At 43.4% G+C, this 13,046-nt stretch overlaps 1 protein-coding gene and 1 long non-coding RNA gene across 3 annotated transcripts in view; one reads left to right on the forward strand and one right to left on the reverse strand.

Moving 5' to 3' along the window:
- The window catches only part of LOC128419164 (potassium channel subfamily K member 16-like), a 43,427-nt gene extending 33,398 nt beyond the window's left edge, over positions 1-10,029 (reverse strand). The window contains exons 1-5 of one of the 2 annotated variants that reach the window (XM_053399610.1): positions 9,604-10,029; positions 7,846-8,046; positions 5,815-5,935; positions 4,130-4,293; positions 2,125-2,287 (exon numbers count right to left, since the gene is read on the reverse strand). In XM_053399610.1, coding sequence (XP_053255585.1) covers positions 2,125-2,287; positions 4,130-4,293; positions 5,815-5,935; positions 7,846-8,040 — 643 coding nt within the window. In that variant the 5' untranslated portion in view covers positions 8,041-8,046; positions 9,604-10,029. The remainder of the gene's footprint in view (positions 1-2,124; positions 2,288-4,129; positions 4,294-5,814; positions 5,936-7,845; positions 8,047-9,603) is intronic. The other variant, XM_053399781.1, reaches the window with a different exon arrangement.
- Positions 4,361-9,321, forward strand: LOC128419504 (uncharacterized). The gene is made up of 3 exons (XR_008331868.1): positions 4,361-4,770; positions 7,957-8,096; positions 9,210-9,321. It is a non-coding gene; the product is annotated as an uncharacterized LOC128419504 (long non-coding RNA).
- Positions 10,030-13,046: the final 3,017 nt, after the last annotated feature.

The raw sequence follows: 13,046 nt of genomic DNA on the forward strand, positions 1-13,046 counted from the left end.
CATGAGTTTGACCAAACTGCGGGAGGCAGTGGAGGACAGAGGTGCCTGGCGTTCTCTGGTCCATGGGGTCACGAAGAGTCGGACACGACTAAACGACTAAACAACAACAGCAAGCCGTGTTGGTCTGCCGTAGTCGAAACAAAATTTTAAAAAACACATCTGAAGAAGTGTGCATGCACATGAAAGCTCATACCAATAACAAAATAGTTGGTCTCTAAGCTGCTACTGGAAGGAATTTTTTAATTTTGTTTCCCTATGCAGGGCTGCCTTCAGATGTCTTCTAAAGGTTGTGTAGTTCTTTATCTCCTTGACATCTTCCCGGTTCCCTGTAACCTCACTGCTTGCAGTGAGGGACCCACCAGAAGGGCCTCAGAGATGGACCTCACTGTCTAGGCTGAACAATGAGGGTGGAGTTGCAGTTCCAACCAAGAGAACGGTGTAAAATCACTTTCCAGGAAAACATACTGGGCATTTTCTTTTATTTCATGTTTGATGCGTCTAGCCCAACCAAAGCATCCATGACAGATGGCCATCCAACCTCTGCTTAAAATACTGCAGGGAAAGGATCCGCCACCTCTCAAGGGAGTCTATTGCACGACCGAACCGCTCTTACTGTCAGAATTTTTAAATGAATGTTCAGTCAGAATCTCCTTTCTTGTAACTTGAAGCGATTGGTTTGAGTCCTACCTTTATAGTATAGTGTATTTTAAAATGGGGTTTAGAGTTTTTAGGGGTTTTTGAATGTTTTATGTAGTTTTTATGAAGTTTTATGTAGTTTTTCAATTTCATTGTTCCGCATGGGACAATGACAATAAAGATATCGTATATTGTAAAAGCAAGAGAGAACAAGTCATGCTCCCTCTTCCATGTGGCAGCCCTTGAGATATTTGAAGATGGCTATCATATCTCCGCTCAGTCTCTTCTTTTCCACGCTAAACGTTCCCAGCTTCTTCAACCATTCTTCATAAGGCTTGGTTTCCAGACCCCTGATCATCTTGGCTGCCCTTCTCTGCACATGTTCCAATTTGTTAACAGCCTTCTCAAACTGTGGTGCCCAGAACTGGACACAGTATTCTAGGTATGTTCCAACCAAGGCAGAATAGAGTGGTACTATTACTTCTCTTGATCTGGACACTGTACACCTGTTGATGCAGCCTCGAATACCATTAGCTTTTTTTTGCTGCTGCATCACACGGTTGACTCATGTTAAGCTTGTGGTCCACCAAGACCCCTAGATCCTTTTCACATGTACTGCTAGTAAGCCAGGTGTCCCCCATCCTATATTTGTGCAGCTGGTTCTTCTTGACTAAGTGCAGAACCTTACATTTGTCCCTATTGAAATGCATTTTGTTAGCTTGTGCCCAGTTCTCCAATCTGTTAAGGTCATTTTGAATTGATTCTGTTTTCTGTGGCATTAGCTACCCCTCCGAGTTCAGTGTCAGCTGTACATTTGAGAAGCATCCTCTCAATTCATTCAACCAAGCATTTATAAAGATGTTGAACAACAACAAGTCCAGAACAGAACCCGGTGGCACCCTACTTGTCACTTTTTTCCAGGATGTCAAGGAACCATTGATGAGTACTCATTGGGATGGCTATTATTATTATTATTATTATTATTATTATTATAAAATTTTCATACTACATAAAAGAAAAAGGTAAGATACCCTTTCAATACAAAAGAAAAAACATATAAACTTTTAATTTCAGTACAATCTTTATGTTATTTAATTTTAATTTCCTTTTTGCATCCTAATTGGTTTTATCCTTTCCTCTTTACTCCTTTAGTCTAAGCATATCAACATGTTCTGTTTTGGTTTGTCAGCCTTCTTATATAGGCAGTTAGCATTGCCATTTCTATGAATTCAGTTAGTTTGTATAACCATTCTTCTTTCGTGGGTATTGCTTCACTTTCCATTTGCTAGCGTATATTATCCTGGCAGCTGCTGTAGCATATAAGAAAATTCCTTTCATTTTCTGAGGTATGTCTTTTCCCAGTTAGCCTAATAAGTATGCCTCTGGTTTCTTTTGTATAGATGCTTTTAACATTTTTTAAAGTTCCTCGTGGATAACACCCCAATAACCAGTTAAGCTCACAATATGAAAGTATTTTGAAAGCCTTACCTATTAGATAGTCTCCAAAACCAATGGTGCTAAGTGTAATAAATGTAAAATAGACAGCTTCATAAAAAGTCCAGCCCTCCATCCATTGAAAGAGGAACGATGGCAAAATAAGAAACATTACAATTCCCACAACCACGAACACGAAAATATATCTTGCTGTTTTCTGAAAGATAAAGTAAGAAAAGAAAAGAAAAAAGACAGGTTTGATGGAACAGAACTCAGTTTTCTTGGCCTTGAGCCATGCACAATGATTTTAGGCTGCATTAACAGATAAATAATAATAATTCCACCCTAATCAGACTTCACCTGGAGCATGGTTTGGTGCTGATGTCATGATTTATGGTGGTCAAGCTCTACTGCCCTCTGGGAGCTGTTCAGGCAGGGGAAAGCCAGGATTTGTGAGGTAAGATTCCTGGCAATGCTCCTCAGATGGTTCTGGGGAGTTCACTGCATCCCGCGGTGTCGTTTAAGCCCGTTTCTGCCAACTTGAAAGGCAGAACGGGTGTGCCCTGGGAAGGGTGTCCTTGCCATGGACGAACCTCCATCTCTGGCATGATTTGTGATCACCAGTTTGGAATATTGCCGTTAATCATGAGGCACTCCTGAAATGGTATATGATAATGGGCTGCAATCAATCAGATGCCGAAAGGATGGGATTTGGTTCTTCGAAGGTATTTGAATGTTTTTTTCCTGAAGCTTGAAATTCCTTACAGCAGCCAAAAAGGAAAGGGGAGGACAAAGCACTTTGTGCTTTCATCCAAATGATTCTTTTCTCTCTTGTCCTCCCCTGCAAAAATGGAATAATTGTGTGTAGCCGTGGCTATGGTACTTTCTTACCAAGGAAAAGAAGGGGGAGGCTTTGATTTATGCTTAATAAGGAATTTAACAAGGTTTTACTATGCCCCCCCCCCCGACTGAGGCTGGATGGACTTTATTTTAAAATGATTGTTGGACCGGAGCGGGAGCGTGAGGGGGAAATGCTGAATAAAGAAGTTAGAACGGATAGGATAAGAGGCTTGGGAAAAAAGGATTTCGTTTTAGAAACAGGCAAGTAACTAAAAGCCTTGGTCTGTCGTAATCCCAAATTAACTTGGCAAACTTGATTTTCTAAACACTGAAAAAAATGGAACTATAGGGGAAAGTAATGTCCGAGTTTGTAATATCTAAACTGTGTTGTACATTTTGTTAACGTTTATGCATGAAAAGGTGACGATTTGTTAAGCTGTACATTGTACATTGTTAAGCTGTACATTGTTGCACACACCCTCGCACCCACTAACATTTTGGAGAATTAAGAAAAATAAATTCCATGAATTTAGGAAGATATATTTTGTAAATTTATACTGGAGCCTTTTACTAAAGGCAAACAGCTATGTTTCAAAAATATGAGCTTCTTAAAACAAATAATTTGGCGAGCTTCTCCCATTCCTATTTGAAGGCAGAGCTTGAATTTATCTTCCTCACTTATTTAGAGGGCATAATGCACATGTCTAATTTATCCTTGTCTTCCACCTCATATAGAGGCAGCTAATCAGATATGCATATGTATATGCAATATAATAGAAGAAGAGCCCTGCTGGATCAGGCAAGGGCCCATCTAGTTGAGGATCCTGTTCTCATCAAAGCTGACATTATTATTATTATTATTATTATTATTATTATTATTATTATACCCCGCCTTCCCCAGCCAAGACCGGGCTGGGTAACAACCGATAATAAAAAAAAGTTGATTAAAATACAATTTAAAAATCAAGATTAAAATACAACATTAAAACATTAAGATGCAGCCTCTTCACAGGAGGAGAAAGGAAAAAGAAAGTGGGGGAGGGAATTAAATTGACTCCAAGCCAAAGGCCAGGCGGAACAACTCTGTCTTATAGGACCTGCGGAAAGAAATCGGATCCCGCAGGGCCCTGGTCTCACGAGGCAGAGCGTTCCACCAGGCCGGAGCCTCAGTCTGACTGGTCAGATTAGAAATCATCTCCAGATAAAGTAACTGAATTACCTTCTTTCCTTTCCCAAACGCATTCCTTGCACAGCTTTCGAAGAGTCTTGAGACTAAAAAGCCAATATAGTTCAAGCAGATGAGGTTGAAGGGGATTCCAAAGAGAGCAAAAATAATACAAAAGATCTGACCTTCTTTCGTTTGCGGAGAGACGTTTCCATAGCCTGTTGAAAGATTAAGAAAGGTTGCAAAGGACGTCAGCAACTGTCGATTTGCCAATTGCCTAGAGAAGTTACAGAGCAGGGTCCCTACGAAGGGTTGTTTCCAGTGGAGAGCAGCATGTACATTGAGACTGACTGTTCCTTCCTTTCCTCTCTCCTGTACAACCCCCAAATCTGCTCCAGAGGATCCCCATACCCTCTGGAGCAGACATTGAGGATGCTCAGAGGGGTGCAGAGAGGAGAAGAGGGGTCAGTTTCATTGTGCAAGCAGAGGTCTGTGCACAACTGAAATGGCAGCCTTGGATACAGCCCAATGTATTTATTTTATGTACTGCACTCACTGACCTCCTTTATGCCGATGCACTTGGTGTTAGGATAATTATGTGGGAGCTTCAAGTCTCTCCCTCCTGTTCCTTGGACCGGACAGGCCCACTGTAGAAGAACTGACCTGAGATGCAATGGAAGAGGCCAAGTGTGCAGGTATGACTTCGGAGACCTTGTGAAACATTGGGTGAAATGGAGACTCATCATAGCAACCCTTTAAAAAAACCCAAAAGATTGATAATATATTTGTCATGAAAATCTGGGGATCACTGCATTTTCATGACAATGAAAACAAATGTAGGTTGATCTGCAGTGAGGAGAGAGCCGAGTTCCTCCATTCGTGACCGTCATGGCTAAAATAAGTTGCAATTCTGAAGCCGCTAAACACTTTAAGAATGCTCAAGGAATTTGATTTCTCTCAATTCCAGTCTGACCTAGCCTTGCCAGTGAATTGAAACATGCTTAATCTTCAGATTTTTCAGTTTTTCAAAATTGGTGATACTTATTGGATTAAACAATGAATTACAAAAAACTTATTTGCTTTGGGATGATATGTCTTTGGTGATGAAATAGGGCATGCAAGGAGCGTCCTAGACAGAGGAACCACCATTGTGCCCAGATACCCCATAATAGCCCTCAGGGTAAGCTTTCTGCTCAGAAAAACCTCCATTTTATTTTCCTTTGCGATTGGCCTCAATTAAGACTTGGCTGATCTATCTGCCAATTAATTCTTATTAATTAATTCTTATCCAGAATGCAAATTGGCTTCTGGTGTAAGAAGAGGCATTATTTAAGAGGCTGAAAAACAAAGCAAAAAGCTTGTCTTAAATTATCAATGATAATTTATTTGGGGAGCAAGTCCCACTGAATGCATAGGGCTGTGCTGAGAGGGACGGATTTGCATTGGGAGACTGGCATTGGGTCAGTTGCACCGGGTGGGATTTGAACTCGTTTCCTAGCCCAACTACTTTCCACAGGGTGGTTTTAATAATGGGTTGGCCCCAGAAGGGTGGGGAATAAATAACTAATCAGGGAATGGTCTTGTTGGGCATACAATAAATGAACAGGGAGGACAAGAATTAGATGTGAAGAATGATGAAAGAGCAAAAGCAAAACCTGCTGCTTAACGCAATTTATCTGAGAGCAGTTGAATGCCCTGCATACTATATTCGGGGAGAAGCCAGAACCAAATGACAGTACCTATTGTGGCTAACATAGTGCCCACGAAGAAGAAAGAATTAGCGAAATCCCAGTTGCTGTATTTTTCTGAAGGGTGGGTTGCTGCTGGAATTATGCCCTTCCGAACAGATCTTATTAATTTCTGCAATTGAAGGCAAGACTCAGTTTGAATATTCCAGCAATAAGAATAGCCCCTCCTCTGATTATCACCAGATACTGCTAACCAAATCTCTATGCATTCACAAGGGACGTTCTTGTGGATCAGTCCAGCATGTTCTTCCCCCAGTGGCCAGCCCAATGTTCATGGGAAGCCCACAAACAGGACCTGAGCACAACAGCCCTCCCCTCACTTGTCACCCCCAGTAACTGATAGGCATAGGGCTTATGCACACTCAACTTTTCCTCCACTCTTTCCAGGCAAAGGCCCACACTCCAAGGGGTGCTTGTTGTGGTTTGCACCAAGCTTTCCCAGTTGAGAGTGTTTGGGTTGTTGAGAGGGATGCAGCAGTTTCACCTTCAAAGCTTAGTGATAAAGTAAACTCCTTACACAAGACTTGAAGACAAGTCTTGACTGGTCAGGATGGCAACTAGGGCTTTTTTCAGCAGGAACTCTCTGGAACTCAGTTCTGGCACCTCTCAAGTAGGTGCCTTTGCCATTATAGGAGAAGGAGGGAGGTGTTCATGGTGAGTTCCAGGAACTTCCGATACCTCTTTTCCTAGAAAAATAGCACTGATGGCAACACTATAACAAGCTGTGTTGTTTATATCTCAAGTTCAATACTAAGTGTTTCTCTCCCTTGACCCCAAGAGAGGGTTTGGTCTTCTTGCTCCAAAAACATACACTTTAGTAGCAATGCATAAATCATTACCCCTTGGCTTGCCTGTCTTCCTAAATTCTTTTGGACAGAGTCTTCTTGGCTCTCCCATATTCTCAGTCAACAAAACAATGGTGAGACTACCCCATCTCCCACCCTCTGTTCTAAGGCAGAAACACACACTTTGCAAGTCAGTTAACCAGACAATGATTCAGCTTTCCTGTGACCTTGAACAGAGTCACCTGTTTTGCAGTTGCTACATAACATATGTTCTCCTTTCCCCGAATTATTCTTTGCAAAATATGTTTCCCAACATACAGTACAGTCGTACCTTGGTTCTTGGACACCTTGGTACTCGGACATTTTTGCTCCCGAATATGGCAAACCCAGAAGTGAGTGTTCCGGTTTGCGAATGTTTTTCATAAGCTGAACGTCTGACGCAGCCTCCGTGCCTTCCAATTGAGTGCAGGAAATCACTGCAGCCAATCGGAAGCCACACCTTGGTTTTCGAATCGTTTCAGGAGTCAACGGACTACTAGAACAGATTGAGTTCAACAACCAAAGTTTGAATGTACAAATATGAACAAAAACCCACCCTTCAGCTCTTTACAGCTGAATTGGAGGAAATGTAAATTTGTGTTTTCCGTGGCAATGTTTCAGCTTTTCTGTTACCTTGATTGGAGTCACCTGTTTTGCGGCTGCTACATGACGTATGTTCTCCTTTCCCTAAATTATTCTCTGCAAAATACGTTTCCCAACAAATACAGTGCTAATACTAACAAAAACCTGCTCATTATAGCTGAATCGGAGCAAACGTCAATTTGGGTTTTCAATGGATTGCCGTTAACAAGCTGGTTTTCACAAGGAAAGCCCCAGAGTAACGAAATGGTGCTCAGACACGGAGCTTTAAATCATGGCCAGGCCTGGAAAGAGTGGAAGAAAGCTCAGTGTGGAGAAGCCCATGCTGCCTTCAACAGTGTTGGCAGAACAGAGCCATAATGGCTAGCAGTCATTCCTTGTCTTATCCTCCAACAATCTGCCTAATCCTCCATGGGGATAAATTTTCACATGCAGAAGGAAGGGTGAGTCCTTATGGCTCTATGCTGGCCACTGATTCAGTCCCCACCTCAATTCTCACCTCCTAAACTGTATTCCCCCCATATATACTTTCTGACCTCCTAACCTCTGGTGTCCTGCCAAGGTCATCCCTTTCAGTCTTGCTAAAGTAATGGCTTACCTGTATGAATAACTCCACCTCTTCTGGGCTGAGAGCGGTGTAGTTCAAAAGAAAATCATGTTTCAGGTGAAACACTCTATCTATTACTTTTTTGTTGTGATCCTTCTCCAGAATCTCAAAGACGAAGGCACCCATCACCACGTAAGTCATGAAGCCAGCCAGCAGTATGACGCCCTGTGCCCTGCTCACACGCATATTGTTCTGTGTGGGAATGAGGGCCAAGGAAGAAGCAGACACAAGAGCGACTATAGGTTAGTAAGCAAGTCCTTATTTGTCTTGACCAAGACTCAATAGTACAGCCCCATAGCTGGGCACTCTCCATAGCTGGACCCAAGCTAACCAAATGAATTTCAACAGGGACAAATGTAAGGTTCTGCACTTAGGCAGGAAGAACCAGATGCACAAATAGAAGATGGGAGAGCCAGTGTGGTGTAGTGGTTAAGAGCGGTGGACTCGTAATCTGGTGAACCGGGTTCGCTTCCCCACTCCTCCACATGCAGCTGCTGGGAGACCTTGGGCTAGTCACACTTCTCTGAAGTCTCTCAGCCCCACTCACCTCACAGAGTGTCTGTTGTGGGGGAGGAAGGGAAAGGAGATTGTTGGCCGCTTTGAGACTCCTTCGGGTACTGATAAAGCGGGATATCAAATCCAAACTCTTCTTCTAAGTAGCAGTACATGCAAAAAGGACCCAGGGGTCTTGGTGGACCACAAGCTGAGTCAACTGTGTGTTATTATTACCACAAGATTGATCTAAATTAGCATTATTAAACATCAACAAAATGTATCATGACTTATCAATGTATATCAACAGATAGCAGTCATTGAACCTGACCTTGTAGGGGAAAGACAGTGCTCATTAGAACTGTATCACTAAGCATATTTACTGTCAGGTACACAATTCTGGAGACCCACAAGTGAGAGTAACTCCAAATTGGGCTACCTTGGAATATTCCTATGTAGCACCGCAAGAAAGATGGGTGGCACTCGGGTCTAAATACATTAATATTGAAGATACTATTGAAAAAATAACATTAGTTAAAACGATATGGCATCACACGTTCAAAAAATATAAATTTGACCTTTTCTCCCATGACAAAATGGCTTTGTGGGGAAACACGTCTTTAAAAATCGGGAAATACTGTAATGGGTTAAGATCTGGTGAATGACAATAACAACTCTGTAAAGTATAGAGTTTTGTGTTTTTTTCACCCCATCTCCCCCTTTACTTTGCCTTCTACACGGCTGCTGTTTCTCCCCCCAAAAATGTCTCTAGAATATGACATTGTAAGGAAGCTCTGAGGACAAAACCATATGTGAATATGTTGCTAGAAAAACTAGGGGAAAATGTGCTTCATGTTTTATAGGTGTCTAAAATAAAAGATTGAAGACAGAAGTGCCTGGCGTGCTCTGGTCCATGGGGTCACGAAGAGTCAGAGACGACTAAACAACTAAACAACTAAACAACAACAAAATAAAAGATTATACTGCCTAAAAAAAAAAAAAAATACTGCTTCAATGACTTCCCGGGAAAGTTGGTCGGAATGTTAGGACAGTGCATGTCAAAACACACTTTCTCTTTCCAGGTTTGTTTTAGTTTTTTTAAGAAATACAGTTCATTGGGAAACATGGAGGAAGAAAACCAGGAGTTTTTGTCATGTTGGAGCTAATGTGTTTTCCCACATCCATAACCAGCCCCGGGGTCATTTGGAGGAGGGAATTGAAAGGAGGAGAGAGGTCTTTGCTTGGCTCCTCACTCACCCTGACAGGGGCCTTTGATTCCAAATCCTCTTAAATGATCCACTTCTTTGACTTCCAATATCTGATGGGAGTGTCTCAGTGCTTCCCTTTCACTGGAGCAGCTTTTGGTAGGAGCAGCCTGACCACACCTTCATGGGCTCTATGAGGTCATGGGTATATTACTCTCTTTTGTGGACTGGCTTACCTGGTCCTCTGTGAGGTCATGCCCTCTGTACCTGATGGGCTGCTGAAAGCCTCCAGGTCTGAGAGGCTGGTAGGAAGATCAGACCACAATATTTTAGAAATGTACAGGGAGCAAGCTTGATCTATTGTTACATCCAGCAATGGGAATGCTCATCAGATTTGCAGATGGCACCAAACTGGGAGGGGCAGCTAATGCCGCAGAAGAAAGAATCAGGATTGGGGGTGCCATTTGTCCTCTTTTCCCAGGACATGTCCCCTTTTTCATAGGCAGAGTTATAGCGACCCATAGCTAAAAGCAGAACAAATGTGTCCTTTTTTTTTCAACTCTACATTGAGTCCCAGCTAACGAAATGAATTTCAATGGGGACAAATGTCAGGTTCTGCACTTAGGAAGGAAGAACAAGATGCACAAATATGGGGGGGGGGCCAATCTGGTTTACTAGCAGTACATGTGAAAAGGATCTAGAGGTTTTGGTGGACCACAGGCTGAACATGAGTCAATAGTGTGATGCAGCAGCAAAGCTTATGCTATTGTTAACCCCTTGGAATGAATAAATGCTAGGATTTTGATCAATTGGGATATGGATTAGATTAGAACATAAGCTGCAGAGCTGTTCCAGACAGGGAATTCCTGTGCTGGCTTATGCAAATCAACCTGGCTGACGCAGGGCTATCAAGAGTACTATAGGGGTCATTAACAATGCAAGGGAACTTCCCTCTTGACCCTAGGTGTGAACAAAGACTGGGGATTTGGGAGTTTGCCAGGGTACCTGCTCTGGGCGAGGGCAAGGGGTTTCTGGGAGAAAGAAGTTGGGGGGGGGAGAGATTCATCTTGGAGAGAGAGGCTGTATGCCTGCACTGCTGCCTCTTGAACTGACCATGCCGTAAGAGCTGGACTACTTCCATGCAGACTGAAGGTGTAAATAGCTGAATAAACCCTATTTCTTAAAGTACAACAGTTTCCACCATTTCTTCTATTCTCCAAAGTGACTCTAGGCTACATCAACAGAAATAGTGTCCCGATCACAGGAAGTAATAAAGGTAAAAGGTAAAGAACCAGAGGATGGTTAAGTCCAGTCAAATTTAACTATGGGGTGTGGCACACATCTCTGCTTTCAGTCCGAGGGAGTCGGCATTTGTCATCAGATACCCCTGGTAGTGAGGCTGCATCCATGTGATATAAGTAAAAAAAAAACCTGCTCCTCTTCCCTTATGGGGTACCCAAGAGCCCATACAGAGTCCTTTTGTAGGCTCTCTGTGGGTAGGAGAAAATAACAGAGACCAACCAGAGAATATTGAGAAGCAAAGCAGCCCGTAAGCCTGATATTTATTAACTGTTGCAACAGGGTGCTCCCCCACATGCAGGAGAGAGGAGGAGGACCCCGAGCCATGCGTGCAAGCCCTTACATAGACATTTTAAATTGCCCGCCCTGGAGTCCAAGACCACCCCCAGAAACATCATACCTGCATCACAGACTTGAAGCCATTGGTTTGAGTCATAGCTGTCAACTTTCAGATTTGAAAATAAGGGATCAGCAGCCTCACCTGTCCCAGGCACTCCTGTCTTCCCCTGCCTCCCGCAGTTTGGTCAAACTCATGCTGGTAGCTTCGAGAAGACTGTCCAACCACCTCGTCCTCATGGTTCAATGTTACTAGTGAGCAAAGTTACCCAGTCAGGATTTGAATCTTGGTACTAACTTTGGGGGTTAAGTTTCTATTTAGCTGTCCATTAATACTGACAAACCGTATCTCCCATTCATCTCTCAGATCCCCCTGTAAATCTAAAGTACTGACCTCACCACATCCTGCGGTAAAAAAATTCCCCAAGTTAATTACACATTGTGTGAAGGTAAGTGTGTGAAGCTACAGCATTCTTACTATCAGCTTAAGTGACACGTTCACTCTCTCTCTCACGCACATGCACACACACACGGTGAAATATACTCAGAGTCGCAAAGTAATTTCATGCTCTTTATTCAGCTCATAGTGGTGAGGAGGAATGAATGAATGTCCCCTCAAAGTATCTGCTTTATATACATTATGTACACAATGGGCTGCACATGATTGGCTAATTCCGGAATTCTACTGTAAGCCAATCAGGTTGTGGATTCACTTCTATCTGGAGCATGATTGGGTAGTTCCTGCCAACCAATCATACTGCTGCATTGTTCTAGGACCGATCAGACTGCTGCATTCTGAATCCTATTGTTCTAGGACCAATCAGACTGCTGCCCTTTGGATCCTATTGTTCTAGGACCAATCAGACTGCTGCAGTTTGGATCCTATTCAACTCAGTACATAACACACGCACACACAGAGAGAGTAGAGCCCCTCTGAGCCAAAAGCCCAAAGGCAGAAAGCCCAGCCAGCAGCCAAACGAAGCCTCAAGCAGTGGTTCCTACAGTGCAGCAACCCGGCAAAGGGATACAGCAGCAAGGAAAACCACACCGTCACCTCTCCGCTGGGAAGCGCTGAAGCAAAGGCGAGTCCCTAGGCAACGCGGCCAAATTGATCGGCACAAGGCATGCAAGCTCCACCCCCCAGTGGTTCTCAGACTGCTTAGTGGTGAGCAACGCAGCCGAGCAACGCAGCTGAGGAGCCTCCCTGGCCGGCAGGGAGGGAGAGGAGCTGCTTCCTTTGAAATCCGGGAAATTTACGCGATATCAACAATCCGGGGTAGCAGCAGGAAACGGCGCTGGAATAAGGGAGTTTCCCTCCAAATAAAGGAAGGTTGACAGCTATGGTTTGAGTCCTCCCCTCCAGAGCAGGCGAAAGCAAGCATGCTCCCTCTTCCATGTGACAGCCCTTGAGATATTTGAAGATGGCTCTCATATCTCTGTATACCTGAAGGAGCGTCTCCACCCCCATCATTCTGCCCGGACGCTGAGGTCCAGCGCCGAGGGCCTTCTGGCGGTTCCCTCATTGCGAGAAGTGAGGCTACAGGGAACCAGACAGAGGGCCTTCTCGGTAGTGGCGCCCGCCCTGTGGAACGCCCTCCCATCAGATGTCAAAGAGATAAATAATTACCTGACATTCAGAAGACATCTTAAGGCAGCCCTGTTCAGGGAAGTTTTTAATATGTAACGCTGTACTGTTTTTAACACTGATTGGGAGCCGCCCAGAGTGGCTGGGGAAACTCAGCCAGATGGGCGGGGTATAAATAATAAATTATTATTATTATTATTATTATTATTATTATTATTATTATTATCTCCCCCAGTCCCCTCTTTTCCAGAATAAAAATACCCAGCTCCTTCAAC

Source organism: Podarcis raffonei, chromosome 1, assembly GCF_027172205.1.
Source record: "Podarcis raffonei isolate rPodRaf1 chromosome 1, rPodRaf1.pri, whole genome shotgun sequence".
Taxonomy (NCBI): domain Eukaryota; kingdom Metazoa; phylum Chordata; class Lepidosauria; order Squamata; family Lacertidae; genus Podarcis; species Podarcis raffonei.